Source organism: Elaeis guineensis, chromosome 10 (genome assembly GCF_000442705.2).
Source record: "Elaeis guineensis isolate ETL-2024a chromosome 10, EG11, whole genome shotgun sequence".
In the NCBI taxonomy this organism is placed as follows: Eukaryota; Viridiplantae; Streptophyta; class Magnoliopsida; order Arecales; family Arecaceae; genus Elaeis; species Elaeis guineensis.
The window spans coordinates 30794955-30818091 of record NC_026002.2 but is presented as its reverse complement, the minus strand read 5'-3'; the positions used below and the strand labels follow the sequence as shown (position 1 = coordinate 30818091).

Below are 23137 nucleotides of genomic sequence, written 5' to 3'. Positions count from 1 at the left end.
AAAAAAAAATCATCTAGCATGACTAAACTTAATTTTAAGCCAAAATAAAGACTTGTGATGAGCTCTCTATTTACCATATGAACTCCGATAATAATGGCATCAATGGAATATACTTCTCCATCAAAGTCCTTGCTTAGTATATATCAAATATTTATGATTTTGGCATTAATATTCTCAACCACCATTAAGTTTATTGCTTAATATATAACATAAATGTGGGCTATTGAAGTTTTTTATTTATTAGAATTGATTATCTTGTTATTTTATATTTCAAAAATAGTTTGAAAAAAAAAAAATACTACCTCATATATTGCAAGGGGCAGATTTGTACAGTGGTCTTCGATCAACATGCAGATTCCAGTATTAGTGATTGATGTTTCTACTTACTAATAAACTTTGAAAAGGAGAAAAAATATCCCCACATAATCCTATTTTGAATGCTTTTATTCACATTAAACAAAAAGGAGAAACAAAAAAAAACGTGAAAATGGCTTGACACCCTATTTTGAATGCTTTATTACACATAAAAAAGAGAAGAAACTAAAAAAAAACAGTGAAAATAGCCGATGGTGGATTCAAAAATTTTATTTTATGGGATCAATATAATAAAGAAGTGGAGGAGTCGCAAGAGAGTAAGACGAAATAATAATAATAATAATAAAATATTATTTTTTAAAAAATAATAAAATCTATAAAAAATAATAATGTATAATATCTTAAATATCTTTTATAATAAAATATTATAAAGAAGCACCATAGTAAAATTTTAGATATTATTGAATATTAAAATTATAACAGCTAACCAAAAATTATTCTAATTAGGGGTGGCAATCGGGTCGGGTCAGGTCATAAACGGGTTGGGTCATAAAATCGTCAATCCAAATTCGATCTGTTTATTAAATGGATAAATAATTCAAACATAAATTTGATCTGTTGATTAAACAGGTAATCCGATCCAACTCATTTAACTCATTTATTAAATATGTCAAATTAGGTTAAACGGATTAAACAGATTAAACGAGCTAAACAGGTTAAACAGGTCGGGTTAAATGGGTCAGAAACAGGTTAAATAAATTTTAAATAGGTTAAACGGATCTTAAATGGATTAAACAGGTTAAATAGGTTGGATTAAATAGGTCAGAAATAGATTAAACAGGTTAAACAGATTAAATGAATTATCTGATTCAACCCGATCTGTATATTAAATAGATTAAACAGGTCAGAAATCTAAAATCTAAATTCAACTTAATTATTAAATGGGTTAAACGGATCGACCCATTTATGATCCAAATCCATTCAGCTTAAACCCAAATCTATTTATGGTAGGTCGAATACAGATCGGGTAGGCGAATTCGATCATATTTTGTCAGCTCTAATTCTAATCATATATATTTGATATGAATGAAAAAAAATAAAAAAATTTATAAAAAAAAATTAAAAGAGACATACCTAGTTCAGATTGAGAAGACAGACAAGAAGAACATGTGATTTTTAGTATATTTGAATTGATTAAGATATAAAAGCTTAATTGATGTGGATTTAAATGCAAGAGATGGATAGATGGAGATTATGGAGTCGGAGTGGGGCACTAATCCTCTGTTTGATATAAAAGATAGATTGAAAGAAGGATGGATGGATGAGAAAAGATGGACGGAGGAACGAATAGATGGATTTTCAATCCATCCTCTCATATATCTAGTGAAACATAAAAAAATAGATAGAAATAATTTTCTCTCTGTTTGATATATATAGAAAAAATGAGAGGAAAGATGGATGATATCCGTATAACATTTTATTAAACATTCTTTAATGAAAATATTATTATTATCAATTTATAATCTATAATCATATAAAAAATTATATAAATATTTAATTTAATACATAATTTTATAAATTAATTATTAAAAAATTAATTATATAAATAACTAATTAATTATAATTTAGTTTAAATAGTTAATTAAAATATAAAAAATATGAATAAAAAATAAAGATAATCTAATTATTTAATTATAATTATAAAAATTATATACTAAAATTAAAATAAGAACTAATAGAATTCAATAGTATATGATTAATAGTATATATAAAGACATATATAAATAATATGAATGAAAAAGTAAAAAAATATTATTTTTTATAAATAATTAATGAGGGATAATTTTGTCAATTTTAAAATCCATCCTTAAATACTCCATCCATCCTTCCTTCATCCTTTCAATTTGAGATGATGCAAAATGATGGGTCAAGATGGATAGATAATTTCTTCTTTTTTATCCATTCTTCTTATAACTTTTTGAATCAGATGGTGGATGGAGACCATCCATCCTTCCAATTCCATCCATCCATCCTCTCATAATTTCAATCAAATGCAGAAAAAGATAAATAGATAAGTAATAAATAAAGAAAGAAAAAGAATGAGAGAAAGGGGGAGAGAGATCGAAATGGTGTTAGAGAGGGAGAGAGATATGATATGTGAGTCATTAAAGAGAGAAAATGTGTGTTATAATTACTCTTTTTTATTTTTTAATATAACTTTTTTAGGATATAAAAAATAAATTGATGTGAGATTTAAATATAAGAGATGGACAGATGGGGTTGGAGTGAGATATTAAAAAATAAATAAAAAAATAATTAATAAAGAAAGAGAAAGAAAGAAAGAGAAAGAAAGGAAGAAAGAGGGAGAGGTCAAAATGATACGAGAGATGAAGAGAGGGAGAGAGAGATAGGACATATGAGTCATTGAAGAAAGAGAATGTAGGTCATAACTAATCTTTTTATGTGATCTTTTTTATTCTTTACTTCTTCAACATCTTACATGAGATATGAGATTAATTCATAAAATCAGTGGAATCAATTTTTACTTTTTCTATCAATATATATAATATTTTTTTTTTGTGGGATCAATTGATCCCATATTTTATTACATGCATCCGTCATTGAAAATAGCTTGATACCCTTAACGCATGCTAGATCCTATTCTTGGACTAAAATCAAGTCCAATGTGATTTGAGTTTGAAATGCAATATCTTGTTTGGATGAATAAAATCCTAGGTACATTAAATAATAACATGAGAAGCTGTCAAATTAAGATAAACAGTCATATTAAGTTTAGCCATGAGATTGATTCCAATTTCTAATTATATATGCACTAAAAACATTACAGATGTAATAACATATCACGCACGTATGATGCACATAAGAAGGAAAAAATATTTATTTGCCATACCATGTGAACCATAATTTCTAGGTCTAACATGCAACTAACTATACTTTGTTGAAAATGCTGACATTTATGAAGTTCCTAGAGGTTTGATGTACAAAACACACACACATACATGCACAAAAAAAAAAGAAGAAAAATTCAATAGTTTTCCAATTGCATACCCATGAGCGTGGATAAATTATATACTTTTATATGGATGTTGATGCAGCAGATATCTGCTATTTTTAACCTCAGTAATAATCGAAGTGGTGCCACTCTAATTAATGTTTGACTTTATCTATTTTGGATATCAACAAATTGAAAAGATGACTATATTAACCTATGAATATTGGTGACAGTTATGCTCTCTTGGCTATAATTACATGTTTAAAGTAGTTATAACTATAGCAATAATATGGGAGAGCTTACTATACAGTTAAACATGACAAGAGCCGTTGCCATTTAGTTAACACACACCTTGCCCAAGTAATAGCTACCAAACTTCCTCTATAGATAGGGAAGGACAGGAGACCATCAAGTAAATTATTTGACCACTATTACTTGTAACTCTTTTTTCCACTATTTTCTAGATTCTGATTGATTTGAATATCAAAGAATCTTCTGTCAAAAAAAACCCTAATAAGAAGATTTTCCTTTTAGATCTATATATCTATAGATTGAGGTGTTTTGATAGCTATATCTTTGGATTCACATAGTACTTTAGGAGAAGATGGATCATATCATCATGTCATATATTACCAACCTCGGCCTAACTTTGAATTTCGACAGCAAAAAATGTCATCACTGCCATCTAAAAGACGAGAAATAATTCATGAGACATTAATCTATTCAAATTAGACACATGAATAAAATATTAAAAATTCTTACATCGTAAGATCAAGACAAATGATCGTATGATCTGACTCTTTGATGTCATTGTTTAACAATTTTTGACATCATGAAATCACGAGAGTATGGTTCCATATGCAACCTTATATATGCTAATATTTCACTAATAAGTTCTTATCATCTAATTAAGCAAGCAAGTGCAAGATAGAAAGATAGTACCTGATTTTGCTCCAGAATCAAATGCCCTATGCACCTATATAAATTTTCATTATCAACTATAGGTAAAAAATATAAATGAAAAATCAAATAATTAAAATTAGACCAATAAATAAACCATCAAAGATCATTATGCACCATAATTTTTTAGATATGATTCTTACAATATGAATTCTTGGCACCATGTGTAGCAATTTTTTGACATGATGAATTGTGCTATATTAAATGAATCATGCATGAAATTTAGGTGTCATTTAACTGACCTTTTTTTTTTTTTCATTTTTTAACTATAAAGTTTCTATTGTTTTGATGATCAGAATATCAAGAAAAGAGACATAAGAATCTTTAAATTGCATGTACTTACCATGCAAGGAGAAAGTATTGGTTAAACCCATTTTACTATGTGTATCTTATACCATCCAATAAAAAGTTACCATATCATTCATTATTGGAAAAGGGGCATTGTCATTAAAGCTTGTTTCAAAACTTGGAAGAGAGAAAGGTTTATTTGAACAACTAGTTGATAACTTTCGTTTGTTTGAATTAAAAAAATATATTTTTTAGGATGATGTGGTAATTTTTATTAAATGGTGCTAGATACATATGAAAGAATGGTTGTAACCAATAATTTCTCTTATGCAAGACAAGTGCAATGCGTGTGAAAAAGGGGGAGCATGAATAGCTATTATCTCTCAACTGTTCCTCGTTTTCCTCCACCATTTATGTGACTTTCTAATCACAATCCCACTATTGGCTGGTGCACTTCTTCGTAGCTTTCAAGTCAAAGAGTAATAAAGATGAATCATTAGCAATACTTGCTAGAGATAATTGTTATATAAAGTGCCCAGCAAGATAAGGGAAGAGAAGGGAAGAGCTAATGGTCCCAGTCTCTAAAGCAACACACAAAAGGCTTCGCCCTTTTTCTTTTGGGGTCATATAAGGAGCTGTAGCTTAAACTAACAAGTAAAATAGGTACAAAGATCAACTGAAAAACAGCTGCTAGTATAGAACAAAATTGCAGCAGCAAACACAAGGAGCCTATACAATAAGAAGAGCAAAATAAAACTCTTTAAGTACACCAACCTTTGAAGAAACATCCTGCATGGGATGTTGCCAGACATGAAGCCTTTTATGTCTTATACACTAATAGATGCATCCATCATCATCATGTTTGAAGAAAGATCCAAAATAAACGAAACAGAAATATTTGGAGTATAGAATGGACTAATTTATAGTGCAGAGCGTCTAATGATCTTTCTTCCATCTTAACTTTTAATATTTTTGGTTATTTGATCTTGGTTTTCTTACACTTTTGATCTACATCATGTGACAGCCCTTTAATAAGTTCAGGTCATTTCAGTGCAGTCACCAAAGTTTGGGTCATGTCTGCATAGAAATGTCCGGGTACTTCTCTAGTATAGATCAAGAGACTTACTCTTCAAGATGGTGCAAATATTATTATTATTTTTTTTTTGTCACGATTAGATTTGTCGTGCACCTCTTGAATTTACTTGAACTGATTATTTTACAAGCAAAGCCGAGCATTTGTACCTTGGTGCATGATCTTTATGCATCCATGGCAAACTTTCCAAGCAATCAGGGATTCAAGAATTGCGTCCACGGAAACAGCAATCTACATGTATGCTTTTAATCAAGGGTCATCAAACTTGCATCTGAAATGTTACATGATTCGACTCGGTTTCTTAGAGGAAATGATATATCTCTGACATTATTGAACTAGAATGTGCTTGTAGTTTGCATGTCTCTATCACATGCAACACCATCAGACATCTCATGAAGGTACACCTACCACATGATCTTATATGGTCCATCCATCTGTCCATCATAACAAGGAGATGTGCTTCTTATGGCGAAAGCTTATCAATACCCAACCTTGTCAATTTGGTAGGACAGCTATCCCCATCCTACTAATATCATCATAAAAATGTTGCAATGGGTCTGTCAGTAGTGTGTAGGGCTAAGGTCTTGGGTTGAGGGGGGATGTGACATGGCACCTCCAAAGTTTGGACTTCTTGGAAGAATCCAAGGGAGATTGGGAGAAAAGTGCCGGTCACCAAACGAGCATCCAAGCTTCAGAAAAATTGCTGGTCTGTCGGGAAACGAATTTAGTGGGAGTAGGGGAAATCTGCCATGGAATCGACCACGTATCCAACTTATAGATCCAGGGACCTGCCATGATATGTAATTGCGAAATTGCCGACTTCATATTGTTCCAAGGAATTTGTTGATGTCTACTTAATCTGTAGCAGTATATAAATAAAGAAGTGCTTAGGAATATTAGGATGGCAGTTAGCTTATTTCGTATCAGCTAGTGAGAGCTCATGTTATATCATTTATCCTCTTCTATAAGTTTATAAAAATATTTACAATGACGGTCCTTTCTACCCTAAAAGGAAAGAAAAATAACATTAAGTTTTGATCGTATTCGTGTTCTTAACAGATATCCTATATCATTACAGAAGCTACCAAGGAGCTCAAATTCTATAACATTGGATACCTAAAATAAAAAGGAAAAATATTATCAATCTTTCCTTGTGAGGGATGTTTGTGGGATTGTAGGAGAGGGACAGAGGTAGAGCCATGGAGTTGTAGACTTGTAGAACCATAACTTGTAGAACTGTCTCAAGGATGTAAGGATGGAGGAATTGGGGAACGCTAGATTGCAAAACACAAAATTCAAGGGCAACTTGCAATTGAGTCGACCACATATCCAACTTATAGATCCCAGGACCTGTCATACTATGAAATAGTGAAATCGCAAAATACATATCATTGCCAAGGAATTTGTTGATATCTACTTAGTTTGTTGCACCGTATAGCTTGACCATATTGGAGCAACAGTTATCTTATTTCATATCATGTCACAATAACTCATACGACATTATGTATTTGATTAGCGTCTTCATGAGTTTATACAAATGTTAGCAATAATGTTCCCTTCTATCAAAAAAAAAAATAAATTATCATACCCGAATGCTTCACAAATATCCTATATCATTATAGAAACCGCTCAAAGTACTCAAATTCTATTAACATATGATATCAAAAATGAAAAAAATTAATAAAAAAATTTGTCAAACTTACCATGTAAAGATATTTGTGGGATAGTAGAAGAGGGAGAGAGGCCGATGTGTGGAGTTGTAAAGCTATCACTCATAGAATTATGCTAACGATGCTGAGATGGAGTTCATGATTCTTCTCTTCCCAATGGATCGGATAGTAGATGGAAGTGTTTTTTTTATGCCCTCTTGTATTTGAGAGAGTGAGGATAACATTGATACTATTAAAAAAAAATAAAAATTTATTTTTGAATGGATGGGATGATTCAAATTAAATCTAAAGACCACAATTATCTCTGGACAAAAATATTCGTGCTGTTATGTATGGTTTTTAATAGGTTTACGATGCTTTTTATGTATAGTGTTTGAAATTCATATACCGTTATTGGATAGAAGTCAAATGGTTAGATTAAAATAGTGGTTGAGAGAATGGATTTGGTTTTAAGAATGGAAACATCCTTGAGAGTTTCCATGAAGAGGGCACAAATTTATAACAATATAATTAATACAGTATTTCAATACATGCAATGTATGCCCATAGAAGGCTTAGAATAAAAGTGTCTATCTATGCAAAACTAACGTAAGGAAGACTTTGCATCACATATAGATGCATGTATTTTTAACCCTAACATGAAAGGAACCATCGCAAGTCGTTTGCCTTCCCTCTCCTCTTGGACAAGTGCATCATGTTAATATATAATGATGTGGCTCTAGATTCCATGGACTTGATGTGATAGACTTCAATGCTTTTGTTTTATTATTTGTTTTCACAAAGCCTTGCAAAAAAAAAAAAAAAAAAAATTTCTCAGTTTCAAAATTTGCAATCTGTATGTGAAAGTCGTTTAGGCATGGCTATAATCGAAAAACCTTATCTTAAATATTTGGGATCACTTTATTAGTTCATATTTGTAAACCATTCCTACATGGGACTATATTCTCTTGGAAAATGATGCGCTTATATAAACAAAAATTTATGATAAATAAATAATTAAATCTATCCATCATATATTTCTTTTTTTGGGTAGGCTGGATACGTTATGCAATTCTTGTATAGATCAATCTAAGAGAGTTACAATATAAAATATCCAAAAGTTAAGTAGGAATAATGGATGCAGAGTTCCACAATACAATATAAATTATCATCCAATTAGTGATGCTTTTGGCTTTCCTATAAACATGCGTCGTCTCAAAAAAAATATAGGATACCTACCATCCACCAATGATTTTAGATTAGAGGATGAAAACTGGACATCATTATATATTTTTTTTGATTAGCTACATCAAATGCATTGGAATTACCGCCGTTTATACTTCAGTTATCCACATTACTACACATGCTAAATGTTATCATACATGTACACATGTAGTGTATCTTATTAAACCATTATAATCATCATCATGAGAATGACATTGATTTAGCTTATAGGCTTCACAAGGGCTCAAAGAAAAATACTTGTATTAATATTGAGAGTTTTAGGAGGATTGTAACAATATATTAATATGAAGTATGGAGTCTTTATTGTATGATATCAACATCGCTGTCAAGAAAATGAGAAGGGAAAGCCTCAAGATGGAGAAGAGACAAGGGAAGCAAAAAGCATATTTTGTGTTGTATTTTGATGGGAAATTTAGACATTGAGAATTTAATAATATCCACTATAAACAAGAATTTTAGGGGAACCCTAAGAAGATTTTAATGTCAAATATCCATCTTGCGAATAAGTGTTTGCATAGTTTTTTGCCCTACTCTCCTAAGAGCTTGATGGTGGCATATTACTGTAGTATTACTTAAAATAATATCAAGAGAAATAACTCACAAGCATAAATATTGAAGTGAGTCTAAACTTTTCATTCAAAAGATCTAGGCAATCCATCAATCTATAAAAAATGAGAGTATTTTATGCAATTCAATCTATTAAAAATATAAGTTGTTAAGCTCGAGTAAAAATGGAGTATAGAATCATACACACTTCCCTCTTTCATTCTCTTTTTCATAAACAAAAATGTTAAAGTCTTAAAAACGATCATAGTTGAAATTTGTGCTTTTCGGGACTTGCTCCAACTAATCTTGGGATATTTAGAAAAAAGTTGAAGCACCATACGAAAATTTTAAGCAATAAAAATATTGACGCTCTTATGTAGTTATCCTTGAGATACGCACATATGATCTTCATCATAGCTTGTGGTCTAATAGCCAGCAAATTTCATGCGATAAATGATGGTACAATAAATAATAACCCTTCGTACAGGGTACCTCTTTAAGGGAATCTCTTCCAATCTACAGCTTTGATACACGTCTACTCTATACACCATACTTGATCCCTTCTAGAGCTGTGTGAATATTTAATAAGGACACAGTGACATTAGATGAAAGATAACTCACGAATGGTGACCATACACCTATATTCATCGCTCTAGACAAATCTTGATTTCACATGTAATTAATCCTGGATTGATTTGTCAAAATTAACTTTATCAAACCTTACTTGAGGAGGAACCAGAGAGACACCCATAGAAAGAGAAGTTGTATCTTAAACAAAAGTTACTTTCCAGCCCGAGCATAACTACGAATGAGAGAACTCTATCTACTTCAAAATCTGTAGTCCTAATCAATGTTTTGCATCTCTCAACCTCTTTGCTTCTCTCTTGTACAATTGCTTTGGAAGATCAACAAGCTGAACCGTCTTTATTAATATACTATGGTGTTCATTATTTTATTTCATGTTGGCAGCCCATCCAATCACATATAGATCTCAGGCAATGCAAATTCTGTTTATTGTATGTTTATTTATTTTTTAAAAAAAAGTCCAAACCGGGTAAAGGATGCGTTTTCTCCATCCCTATTGGGGAGTCCGTCTCAGGGGATCCGTGCACTGGATAAAAGTAAACGACTTTGTTGTAAATAAACGGGAATCCGAGGGGCATTTTCGTGTCCCAGCCCAACCCCGCCCCGCTCCCGATTTCAAAAACTTTCAAAACCGTCGTCTCCCTCTAGATCGAGATCGAAACATCAGAAAGACGAGACGTAAGCTCCCTCCGAAACCCTAACCCTAAATCCCACCAAAGAGAAGAGAGAAGAGAGAAGATCGAAGCAAAAAAAGCGATTTTTTCCTCGAATTTTCCCCTCCTCCTACTCCTCCTTCGCCTTCTTCGCCATCTTCTTCTTTCTGGCCGTCAAAGCGACGGCTATCGCGTCCCCCAGCTTGCCTTCGGCTTCACTCCACGGGCCCACACCCTCACCCAAATAGAAAGCTCCACTTCCCTCCTCAAAACCCTAACCCTATCACCCTAATCTTCTCTTAAATCCATGTCCTCCAGGAACCAGAACAGGCCCCCTCCCACCCCGGTCCCCAACCCCTCTAGAAGTCCCTCAAATGTAAGGTTTGCCCTCTTCTTTTCCCCTACTAGGGCTAGGGTTTCGGTTTCTAGGGTTTTGGATTGATCCGTGGTTCGGTTCTTGCAGAAGAAGGACAATTTAGATGAGGCGCCTGTGGACAAGCGAAGGAAGATTGGAGTAGGGAAGATGGTGGGCCCCGCGACCAACCTCCGTGCCCGGCAGGTGCTGTCGACTGTCAATGCTGGTCCGAATCCTGGTGGGCATGGCGATCATGCTGCCGGCACCGCTCCCAGCTCTGATGCTGGGAGCAATGGCGGCGGGATCGAGTTTGGATCTAGGGAGGATGTGGAGAGGCTCTTGGGTGAGAAAATGAAGGGGAAGAACAAGAATGATTACAAGGTAATCAGCCTGAAATTTCCATTTTGTCTAATTATTGCTCCGATTTTACCGAATTTGTGGGAATTTTCTTTGTATTATAGGGAAAGAGCGAGCAGATGATAGAGTACATAAAAAAGCTCAGGACTTGTATCAGATGGTTCATGGAACTTGAAGATGGTTATATGGCAGAGCAAGAGAAGCTCAGAAATATGTTGGACTCTGAAGAGAAAAGGCATGCGGACATTGGTAATTGTCACTTTTGCCTTTTGATTAGCTGAGAAAAGGTTCTTCTAGTTAAGAACCTTGGTCCAGGACTGCTGATTGCTTATCATGGGATTTGATTGGCTGTCATTGAAAATTCTTTTTTCGACTAGAAGTTGGAAGGCTGAGCGTTTGTAGTATTAATATGGTTACTTTTTATCTTTCTATAGAGGCTGAGATGAGGGCCAAGGTTGAAGAATTGACCACAATTATCCAGGAGCTTCAGAGTCAGCATGCATCTTTGCAGGAAAGCATTAGAAAGGAGGAAGCTGACAAATCGGTGGGACTTTCGAAAATTTCAAGTTTATTTGGGAACTGCTTGGCGTATTTCTGATTGCAAATTTGAATTATGACAGGCTGCCATTAAATCCCATGAGGAAGAAAGAGAGGCAAGAGTTGCGGCTGAAAATTTGTTGGCCACAATGTCTGAAGAGCTTGAAAGGGTTAATCAAGAAGCAAGACATTTCAGTGATCAGGTATGGTGTTTGCTTATAGGTGGAGATTTCAGGGATGCAATATGAACCTTGCTTTCTTATGTTATTTCAGCTGAAAATGATCCAAGAAACCAACAAGAGGTTGCAGGAGTACAATACTAGTTTGCAGCAGTACAATAGCAGTCTTCAGGCTGAGGCTCGGAAAAATGGTGAGACTATGTCAAAACTGCAGAAGGAGAAGAATGCTATGATGGAAACCTTGACTGGTTTAAGGGATCACACCAACTCTCTTAAGATTCAGTTGGATTCTTCTAGGGTGAGTTATTCACCATTGTGTTTTGGCTTACAGCAATGAATTATATATCATATGAGTGAGCAATATTACCTTGGTTGGTACTTGGAAACATTTTTCTTTTGTACTTATTATTGAAAAATATGTTGTGTGTAGTGTGTAACCGGCGCCGAACAGAACTGATTTTTGAAATGATAAATATGTTTAGAACTACCTTTCAGGAATACTGTTGAAAGAAATTTATCTAGTTTTATCAAAAAAAAAAAAAAAGAAATTCTTCTAGTGATTTTATTTTTGAATAGGACAGACATTCTTCGATCCACCAACCCAAGAAGGGAACTTATCTTCATATGACAATATTATTTCTTATAGTTTGCTGTTTATTTTGTACTATTCATGTTCTAACATTAGAGTATGCATTTAGTTGTTTGCTGTCAATATTATGCAATAACTATATGCCTTTAAATTCCCATCAGTTTGACAATAGGTGGAAACTCATGAGAATCATTGAGGTGTATAGAAGTAAATCTTTAGATTTTGCAAGTGCTAATGCATTCTAGGCTGTGATCCTGTTGTATTTCGGGGACAAACTGAAGATCTTGTCTGATGATCAATCTCAAAATGTGTTGCTTTGCCCATTAACCCTCTTCTTTTAACTCTTCTCCCTCTTCTTTTGTTATTATACTATCAAGCGGAAATTTATGGTATGACTGGCTCATCTTATGCTGACCTTCATTGTGCCTTATGCGGCATGTGATGATCACACATGAACTAGTCTGATCTCCTGAGCCATGACACTCCATACCATAAACTATTTCCACCACTCATCTACCGCATTTATCTGACTTATCAATAAACTTATAAAGACCTAAAATCAATCAACTTTTCTAAGGGTTGTAATTGTAGTGGATCTTTAGACACTCGGCACCTATATCTCATGTCCAAGTTGCACTGACATTAGGACTTATATTGTAAGAGATCGTGTGATGTTTTGTTAGGCTTGATTATGACTAATCATGATACAGTGAAGCTTTACAATTATAAATGAAATTAGTACTAAAGTTAGGTAAAAAATTGTTCAAAAATAAAATACAACATCTAAGATTCCATAGAATTGAAAATGAGGCCCAGCAAGTGATAAGAAGATATACCTTTATTCGATAGTTATTGATTTCTTGAATTTGTCATGAAGATTATTGAAGTTATCAAGGATGTTATATCTATTAGACCTAAGTGAAGGTAAAAAGTATGAAGGGCATTTGAAGTCTAGTGTTGTTGCTGCATGTCTGAGATTGTTATAATGCAATAATAAGGCTCATAACATATGTCAAGGAGTAGGATCCAGGATCATGACATGATCGCCACCAATACTAGGATGCTAAATTGGGGCTTTGCAAATCAAATGGATAAGGCTAGAAATGGACACACTATATGGAATACAGGGTTTCACCAGTTTAGGGTGAAGCATAACCCTACACAATAAAACTATTTGAAGATTGTGAATGGAGGGTCTGAGATTTTTATCAAATAATTACAAAAGAAAAGGAGAATCTATCAGATATTTCCGGTAGAACTTTTTGGAATGTATGTGGAAAAGCTTGTACAAAAAGAGTTGCTAGTCAAAATATAAAATAGAAATTAATGGAGAGAGGGAGGCAAATTTGACCTTGAATTGCTGGGACAGGCCTTGATGCGTGTGGTTGTAATCATTATTATGATTAATAGTTTGATCTGCATCTGGTGCTTGTATAAGAAAATACATTAGATGCCAGGTGGTTGCCTAGCCGTGTACATATTGCGTGGTCATCAATTATTTCTTCTGCTCGATATCCTTGTAACCTTAACCAAACATCTAAGCCATGGCGCAAGTATTTAGTCTTATGTGTTGAACACATGCTAATGAAACTTTAGGCGGTGATTTGGAGACCTTCATAAGCCAACTCTGGTTTGTTCACAACGGGTTGGAGATTTGAGATTAGGAAGTAGTTGTTGATGATTGACAGAGTAGATTGTAATTGCCTAGATGGATTATTGGTAACCTTTGATGGACAAGGTCAAATGGGAGAATATGTGAAGGTTGCAATTGGGTCAGCCAGACTCGACGCCAATTCACACCCAACATGATATAGACCTGACTTGTTTCCATTTCACCCATGGTTGGGCATGGGTTCAAGGCCACAATTTGGTATAGGTTGGTTTTGGATATAACTGAATTTTGCCTCATCTGGTTAGTCTTGAACAGATTTGTTCAAAAGGATAGGTCCTTGTCTCTTGAACTTGGGCCTAATCCAAAAATAAATCTTACCTGATCACCTGATAACTATCCAAGTTAATGGGTTAGATCTACGTCTAAATGTCAGGCCTGAAGCTGGATGTCTTTGGTTTTGGATCAAGCTGCGCTGGGACCCAATGCAACCTGGTTGTGACATTAGCTATGTCAAAGGACAACTTGTATAAGAATGAAGTTGTGCAGTCTGGCATTAACAGTTGAAGTCTGACATGGCTAAGGAGCTACTTTTGCAAAATGTTATAAAGAAAGCATATTCTTGTGCTGCAATTGTCTGTAAACAGAAATAAATAGAAAAGAATTATAGGCAGGTCTAACTTATGAGCCTTTTTCGTAGAGTCTGTCTCATTTGTTGGTTTGAAGGTCAACATTTTTGTTGAGAATTAGTTGATGTCAGCCAACAACTGATTGAACCATTTCTCTTTCTCGCATAACCATAACCATCCATAACCATAACCATGAAGCACTGCCCCAACATTTTGGAATCTGGTGTTTGGATCCTCATTCGCCGAAAATTCCCAATGAAGGCTGTCTGTTGTTATTTCATATCTATGAATTACTTAATGATCAGCTGACACTCATTGATTCAGTAATTAGATGTGGCAAGCAATTTGAAGTTGTTTTGACAATATGTTTTTGCTGTTATTCCATAAGTTGGATCACTTAGAGTCATCTGGTGTGAGTTGATGGTTAATTGAGCTTGATCTCGATCTTGCTTGAACTGTAGTTGAAAAATTCATGGTCTGTTCAGAGAGGTTTTAACAATTGACTTTAGCTTGAGATCCCACTATTAAATATGATGGATGAAGGCTATTGAACCGCCAAAGTCTATAAGTTCATGTAATACTAAGATTGCAAATGAAATTTATAAATGACTAGTAATGTTACTGCTAAAGAGTTGGATTTCATCAGAAGCATCAAGCATTTAAGAAGTTGATAGTTTTAGCATGCTTGAGTTATGAAGTCCTTGAGTTTCACCACTCACAATTTTCCTAAATATACCATTTTGGAATTTATTGGTAACCTTTTCCCTTGCTGATAACTTTCAATATGAAAAGGAAGTATAACTTCTCCGGTGTGGGATAAATTGTTTCACATATCTACTTGCTTGTTTTAATGTATTCTTATTTAATTTAATCATTTGGAACAAATGGAAGGTATTTCATATCGTTTTCACCAGTTTATATGGTTTGACCTAGATATATCCTTAGAGTCAGAATGGCACTTGCAAATTTTAATCAAGTTATAAAGATATTTATTTTCGTTATAGTGATACATATGTGGCTTCTTGTATTAATTAAATGGTGAAATTTCTTCCATATACATTATTAAATTCACATCGGTCAACCCAAATTTCTGGAAGGATACAAATTTTCAGCCGAGTTTGAGAATTAGGGAATGGAGAGATGCTCTTCAGTTTGATTTCACATGAGCTCTTACTTCTGCTCTATTCATTTGATAATTATTAATTTTGTCATTATTTTTATATTAATAATTATGTCACTCAAGACCTGTAGCTTTTTGTGTTGGATGTTCTTCCAGTCATCTCAGCAAGAGGCTATTAAACAGAAAGAAGAGTTAATGAAGGAAGTAGGTTGCCTCAGAAGTGAATTGCATCAAGTAAGAGATGAACGCGATCATACACTAGCTCAAGTGCAGAGTTTAAGTGTTGAACTTGTGAACTATAAAGAAATCACAGGAAAATCCTCAAAAGATTTGGATAGCATCAGAATAAAAACTACTGCCCTTGAGGTTTGTTCTATCTTCTTGTTTATTTTGAAAATTATATATTTGCTATTATGACTATTTATTTTTTAAATTATATATTTGCAGGAGACGTGCTCTTCCCAAAGAGAGCAAATACAGGTATTGCAGCATCAGCTTGCTGCAGCAAATGAAAAGTTGAAGGTTAGTGACAGCTGAGTTTCAAGAATTGTAATATCTGACTTTGTAGCAATATTTAATATTCTTGTTGCATGCCTTAGGGAACGAACTTATTTTTGGCAGTAGGAAAGCAAGAGATATCTTTGCAATGTTGTTTAGCTATTACAGTCAGCTTTAACAACTTCGTTTATTTTTCTAGAGGGCTGATTTGACTGCCATCGAGACAATGACAGAATATGAAGGGCAGAAGAAGACTGTAAAAGATTTGCAAGAACGTCTTGCAGATGCAGAGTTTCAAATCTTGGAAGCAGAGAAACTGCGCAAAAAGCTGCACAACACCATACTGGTACTTATTTTACTTATTGTGGCTGATTATTTGTGCCAGTGATTTTGGTGTTAATTCTTCTTCATTCTGCAGGAACTGAAAGGAAATATCAGAGTGTTTTGTAGAGTACGCCCTGTTCTATCTGACGTTGATTGTAGTGGCACAGAGGGGCCAGTTGTTTCTTATCCAACATCAGTTGAATTTCTTGGACGCGGCATTGACTTGATGCATAATGGTAGGAAGGCTTTCAAATGCTACTATTGATCCATTTTCTCCCGTTCTATCCTGTGTGGTGGAAATCAGATATTGATTACATCATATAATTCCATTGTCAGCAGTGCAAAAGTATTCCTTCACTTTTGATAAAGTTTTCAATCATGAAGCTTCACAAGAAGATGTATTTGTAGAAATCTCACAGCTGGTACAGAGTGCACTAGATGGTTACAAGGTGCAGTTCTAGAAACGTTTTATATTGTTTGTCATGTAATCATACTTGCTCTTATTTGTAAATAATATACTATGATATTTATTGTTTTTCATGTTTTTATTGAATCATATTTTATCAGTTTAAGTGTAAACCAACATTTGTTTGTAGGTGTAGTCATTGTAAAGTGGTAAAATTTTGATACGCTTGAATCGACACTAGGTTTCTACTTATAGAATGTTTGCAAATCAAATATCTTGTTTATCCTGAAATCCCAGTTTATGTTTGGTTCAGAGCATTAAGATTTGTATCAGAAATTCTATTTTTTGGAATTAGTCTGGCCTTTCATATTCTCTAATGTTCTTGTGGTGACCTAACCTAGGTTTTCCACTCTGATCGTTTTGTTGCCTGGCTAGCTTTACTACTCTTATCCTTTTGATCCCTTAATGGTGGTTTTGATGCCATTTTTGTATTACATCTCTAATATGCAGCTTCTACTACATTTCATTTTATTATTTGTTCGAGAAGTGCCACATTGATTCAATTTTTTTTTCTGGTGATGGCATGCTGAATTTAAGAAAATGAGTTGCGTTATTGCAGGTCTGTATATTTGCTTACGGGCAAACAGGTTCTGGTAAGACTTATACAATGATGGGCAAGCCAGAACCGCTTGAGCAGAAAGGGCTTATACCCCGATCTCTAGAGCAAATATTCCAAACCAGCCAATTGCTACAAAGTCAGGGATGGAAATACAAAATGCAGGTCGAGTTTTATGCGTTGCCATCTGCTATATAATCTTTTTGTGTTGATGCGAATATTTGCTTGGTGTGTTTTGGTTACCATGTTTGCTCCTGACAATTTGCAGGCTTCAATGCTCGAAATTTATAATGAAACAATTCGTGATTTATTATCACCGGGTCGCCCTGGCAGCTTTGATGCAAATGCTGCTCTTAGCAAGCAATATGCTATCAAACATGATCCCAACGGTAACACGCATGTGTCTGACCTTACTATTGTAGATGTTTGCAGTATTAAGGAGGTTTCTTTTCTCCTACAACAAGCCGCACAGAGTAGGTAAATCTTTTTGAACACTTTATAGTGTTTTCTGAGTTATTGATAGAATTTCAGTTGTAACATTTATTTAGTGATCTGACTTAGTTTTAAAACTTTGCTTGAATTGCACACATCTTGACCTTTCTAACCATATATAAAACTTCTATTTTGTTTTCTTCTATATGGAGGTAGTGTTCTTCTTATCTTGTAATCCAACATTGTACCTTAAGGTGTGTAGTATAAGCTGTTATAATTTGCTTACTAGGGGTGTATAAGCTAAGCTCTGTGTTTGTGTTGGAGACAGTTGGGATGATGCCAAAATTAACAAATCTTATATTTCTTAATTATTCTTAAAAATTTTACTGGTAGTAAATTATTTTTTTTTGTACAAATGAAGTAAAATAAAAGCTCATCACGTAAGTAGTGCAAAGATCTCATATACTTTCAGGATGGCTGGAAGCAGTTTATACTAAGGGCAAGATTAAGCAAGGGAAAAATAACACCTTATTTTTTTATGTAACATTTAAGAAAATCAGAAAATTATAAGATAATTCAGTGGAAAAATAAATTGAGGGATCATTTTAAATCACATTTCTATTTTCCCATATATATCTATGACCATGCTATAATGAACTTTCAAGATTTGCAAAAAATAGCATCCTCACATGCCTTCCGTTCCAACTTCAGATTCCATGTTGATTCATGTCATCTTAGGGATATTGGAGTCATGTCGAATCCAAATTTCCAGACTATGGTGTCACATTGTCGGTACCTTAATATACAAGCCTGTTTTCTGTTAGCTTATGTGATTGTTGATTGCATTACTCTAGTCAGGCATGTTAAGAAAGTTCTGGTGCATGCATTGTTGAATATAGTTGAAGCAATAATAGAATGTTATTTTCATTTTTGTTTGTGTTATTGTTCTTGTGTATAACTAAACTTGGGTTATATTTGTGCATAGCAAAATAAACATAGAGTTGCATTTTACCTGGTGGGTCTGGTTGAGAAATTCTGCAATATTTTGACCCAAAAGATGAATGAGGGAACTGCTGAGAGCTGCTAGCTTGTGAGGTCCAATGTTTCCACCATCGAGATTCATTTCTTATCCGGGTCTCTTTATTTTATTGTAGTGTATGCATGGGTTGAGCTGGACATTGCACCCTCAGTGTTTGATTCTGTGCTTTATATGGGGCGCCTCTAACTAGATTTTTAAGCTAAAGGAAATTTTTTAGGGCTTGTTTGGCTGTTTGGGCCCAAAATCCCATGTGATTCATGGGATGGGCCAAGTCAACCAGCTAAGTCAGGTTGGGTTAGGCCTATCTTTATAAATATCCAGAGAACTATTGGAGTGGCCCAGCTCGAATCCACAGGGAGAGTGGCCCACTCCAATAGTTCTCTGATTATTTATAAAGATAGGCCTAACCCAGCCTGACTTAGCTGGTTGATTTGGCCCAACCCACGAACCCCATAGGATTTTGGGCCCAGACATTCAAACAGGCCCTTGGTAGAATGATGATGTTATTTAGAGCTGGCAAATGCATGATCATCCAACTTTCGACATTTATAGATTGTCAAATCTGACATAATTCATCCACATCATATCAAGACATTGCTTAGTAGCTTAAAGGTAGGAAATATGGTCTTTGACCCAGAACTGCTGGATCAGTTCTTTTTAGCCTTGATCTCAGAATATATTTTTTAGACCAAGGAACTTTTGGTTAGAACTTAGAACTGGTTGAAATCAGATATATTTCCTATTTATTTCTTGGATTGTTATTTCATCTCCTTGATGATGTCAAATATTTTTAGTTTGGATCTCTGCAGTTTTTTTTTCCACCACATCTTTTTTTTTTTTGGGTGGGAGACAGCCCTGAGGCCCAACCCTTTTGCCTTTCAACTTTGGCATGGGTGTCAGAAAAATGTTGAAAAAAGGCCTTTAACAAATATTATAAGGATGACATTTTGGTGTAAGAGTCGACCAAATCAAGGCTACAGTTTCATTTAATAAGCTGAATGTACTTACATGCATCATTTTTTGAAATGCTTGTACCTTCTGCTTGTTATTTTAAATGAGCCAGTTCTGACTTCTGCTCTGGGGAAGCTAAGAATGAATTTTTATGTTACTGGAGCAAATTTATGAATTTAATGAATTGAATCTTGCATGTGAAATAACTGCTATTCCCAGAGAACATCTCCATTAACTTGTTGGAACTTTTTTTGGAAGTTATACTCCAACACTTTCCATTGTTAGCCATGTGAGCACATTTTTGTTGAGTTTGTTTATACATCGAAACTACAATATGACAATTGGAGCATGTGCATTACTCTGCATGCATTATACATCCATCTGTTTTTGAATATTTGATTGATCCTACATCCATCTCTTGTTTATGGAATGAAAATATGAGTTGAATTCTGAATGAATGTGTTGAATTTGGTGTGCAGGTCTGTGGGTAAGACACAAATGAATGAACAATCCTCAAGAAGTCACTTCGTGTTCACTTTACGGATAACTGGAGTTAATGAGGTGGGCAGATGTTAGTTATATCACTCATTTGATTAGTTATACCTGCCTATATGTACTGATTGATTTTGTATATCCAGAGCACAGAGCAGCAGGTTCAAGGGGTGTTGAATTTAATTGATCTTGCTGGAAGTGAGCGTCTTGCTAAAAGTGGCTCCACCGGCGACCGTCTCAAAGAAACACAGGTGCTCTTGAACTCTTTAGCAATGTCCACTTCTTTCTCAGCTTGTATTTCATGTGGTATTCCTTCTCTCTCTGCGTTACTGCAGGCGATTAACAAAAGTTTATCAGCCTTGAGTGATGTAATCTTTTCTATTGCAAAGAAAGAAGATCATGTGCCTTTCAGGAACTCCAAGCTAACATATCTTCTGCAGGTAAAGTACTATTTCCCCTGGTAAAATATGATGCTTTAGGATGATTAGATTGTTATCTTCAACTGAGATGTTATAATTTTATAATGACGTCCAACTGCAACTAGTCTAATATCCAAATTTGTGTCAGCCTTGCCTTGGTGGAGACTCTAAAACATTAATGTTTGTCAACATCTCCCCGGAGTCATCGTCTGTTGGGGAGTCAATTTGCTCTCTTCGGTTTGCTGCAAGGGTTAATTCGTGCGAGATCGGGATTCCCCGTCGCCAGACCCAGATGCGTTATTCAGACTCACGCTTGAGCTATGGTTGAGCAAGCTGGCAATTACCGTGCATCCTCCTGCTTCATATGATTGCCCGTCGCTGCAGCCGTTGTGGCATATTTAATGACTATTAGGCTTCTAACATTGTCTTTCTGTAACCAATACCAAGGAAATGAAATGAATGTTGTGTTGTAATGGATTTGTAGAGGGAAGGCATTATGTTTGATTGTGGTAATATTTGTATCAACATTCCTTCTCACTGATGTTGTCTCTCTTATAATTGGATCAAATTTCTGCATGAACGATTCCAAAATCAAGTCAGCTGGAATGGCTGAACAGCTTTTCTTTCTTACTTGGACTTAAAATATAGGCATATATGAACTAGTGTTTTGAAGTGCTAACGGGGGAATACTTTAAACTGATATTTCTGTCAAGAAGCCATTGATCACAATAATTTATATGATCTTTGTTTGCTATGCTGCATTCCTATGACCTTGAATGTGGGCTTTTCTGAAGCAGCAGCATGTTCAGCATATGATTTCTTTATCACAGGCATGATGTTTAATATTTCTTGGATTTCACCTATGCTTTTCTAATACTGAATCACTATATTAGTGAACATTTCCCTCATATTCATGTCCTATGGGGTTTGAGCAGTGGGGAACAATATCATCGTAAGCGCTGTGCTTCTCTACTTCGCCTTAAGCTGGTCATGGATGGAGGTTGAAGTTATCTTAGTTGCCTGGAATTATATGCGGCTCAAAGTTTTTCCTTTTTACCCTGGTATATTTCACTTCAATTTCTACAGCCTACAATTACTATATCACTGAAGCCAGAGTTCTGAGTAACTAGAATGTTCCTTTTTCTTTTTGAATTATTGTTTGCAAGTACTTTGTAGTGATTCCCTTCTGTATAGGGAGTCGTGAGAACTCAGCTAACAGAGGGGCCATAGTTCTGTGTCTTTGTTTTACTAGCATGTTGTATATATTTCTGACGGAGATTTGTAAAGGATGCAGCAAAGAGACGAGTCACTTGGGTAAGGATTGGGTATCAATGATTTAAGCATCAAAATCTATTGATTTTTAACATACACATCATGATCAATAAAATGGAATTTCAATTTAAATGCTTTATAAAATACTTTCATATGCTAGCATGAAAAAACTGTTCATTTTTGTATCCGCGTCTATCGGTGCATAGCTTAGAGACCATAATATTTCGGGTTTTTATTTTTAAGCATTTATAATGATATAAATTATGACTAATAGTATAGATCTTCAACGTCCTCTATTACTGATTTTGAAATTAAAAGGAGTAGCTCTGATCTTTTGGCAACAATGCATTCATCAACGCCTGCGACGATTATAACCGGCGGAAAGCACTCGTTGGATTCGATGATTGGTTCAATTTCGATGTTGGATCATGTTTGTCATGACTATAATTTGACGTGCGGCTCCATGCAAGGTTCATAGCACGCTGGTTCCTTACAAATCCTAGTGATATGTTGATCCATCACCCTTTATCCTGCTAGTTTGTCTCGTTCTAGTTTTGTATCATTAGCCTCCTTGTTCCATACGGAGCTTCTTTTACTTTTTCTTTTTAAATTCTTGCATTATTCTTTAAATTTCATTGGAGGTTCGGAGTTGTGTGTTAAGTAATAGAGGAGCAAAACAATTATGATTAAAAAATGAGGAAATGCTCTGTGGATAACCTCTAGGTGGAGGAGGTAGGCAGTTGCGAAGAAGACAAGGTATCGAGCCGTCGATGTCGACGAAGGACCTGCCGTGGAGGGTAGAGAAATTTCCCTGGGTGAAGGGAAAGACCAGTTTGATGCTACTGAAGCCAGCCTACCCTTCATAACTGGAAGTTTAAATGGCCTTCATAACTGGAAATCTATATTATGGCAAACCTTAACTGGAAGTTTAAATCAAAGTTAAAGCCCAGGAGTGACTTGCTCCCT

At 34.7% G+C, this 23137-nt stretch overlaps 1 protein-coding gene across 3 annotated transcripts; it reads left to right on the top strand.

Moving 5' to 3' along the window:
- Nucleotides 1-10341: 10341 nt before the first annotated feature.
- LOC105052653 (kinesin-like protein KIN-14H) lies at nt 10342-21475 on the top strand. Of its 3 annotated transcripts, none has more exons than XM_010933547.4 (17): nt 10342-10723; nt 10811-11083; nt 11164-11308; nt 11494-11603; nt 11680-11799; nt 11870-12073; nt 15879-16088; nt 16170-16244; nt 16420-16566; nt 16639-16780; nt 16884-16993; nt 17570-17731; nt 17835-18043; nt 20468-20549; nt 20627-20731; nt 20816-20920; nt 21048-21475. In XM_010933547.4, the coding sequence occupies exons 1-17, from the start codon at nt 10655-10657 to the stop codon at nt 21225-21227; spliced, it is 2448 nt and encodes an 815-aa protein (XP_010931849.1). In that variant the 5' UTR covers nt 10342-10654; the 3' UTR covers nt 21228-21475. The 3 variants fall into 3 exon arrangements, with proteins under 3 accessions (XP_010931849.1, XP_010931847.1, XP_029122701.1); XM_010933545.4 differs by having other exon boundaries at nt 16881-16993; XM_029266868.2 differs by having other exon boundaries at nt 10342-10728; nt 16881-16993.
- Nucleotides 21476-23137: the final 1662 nt, after the last annotated feature.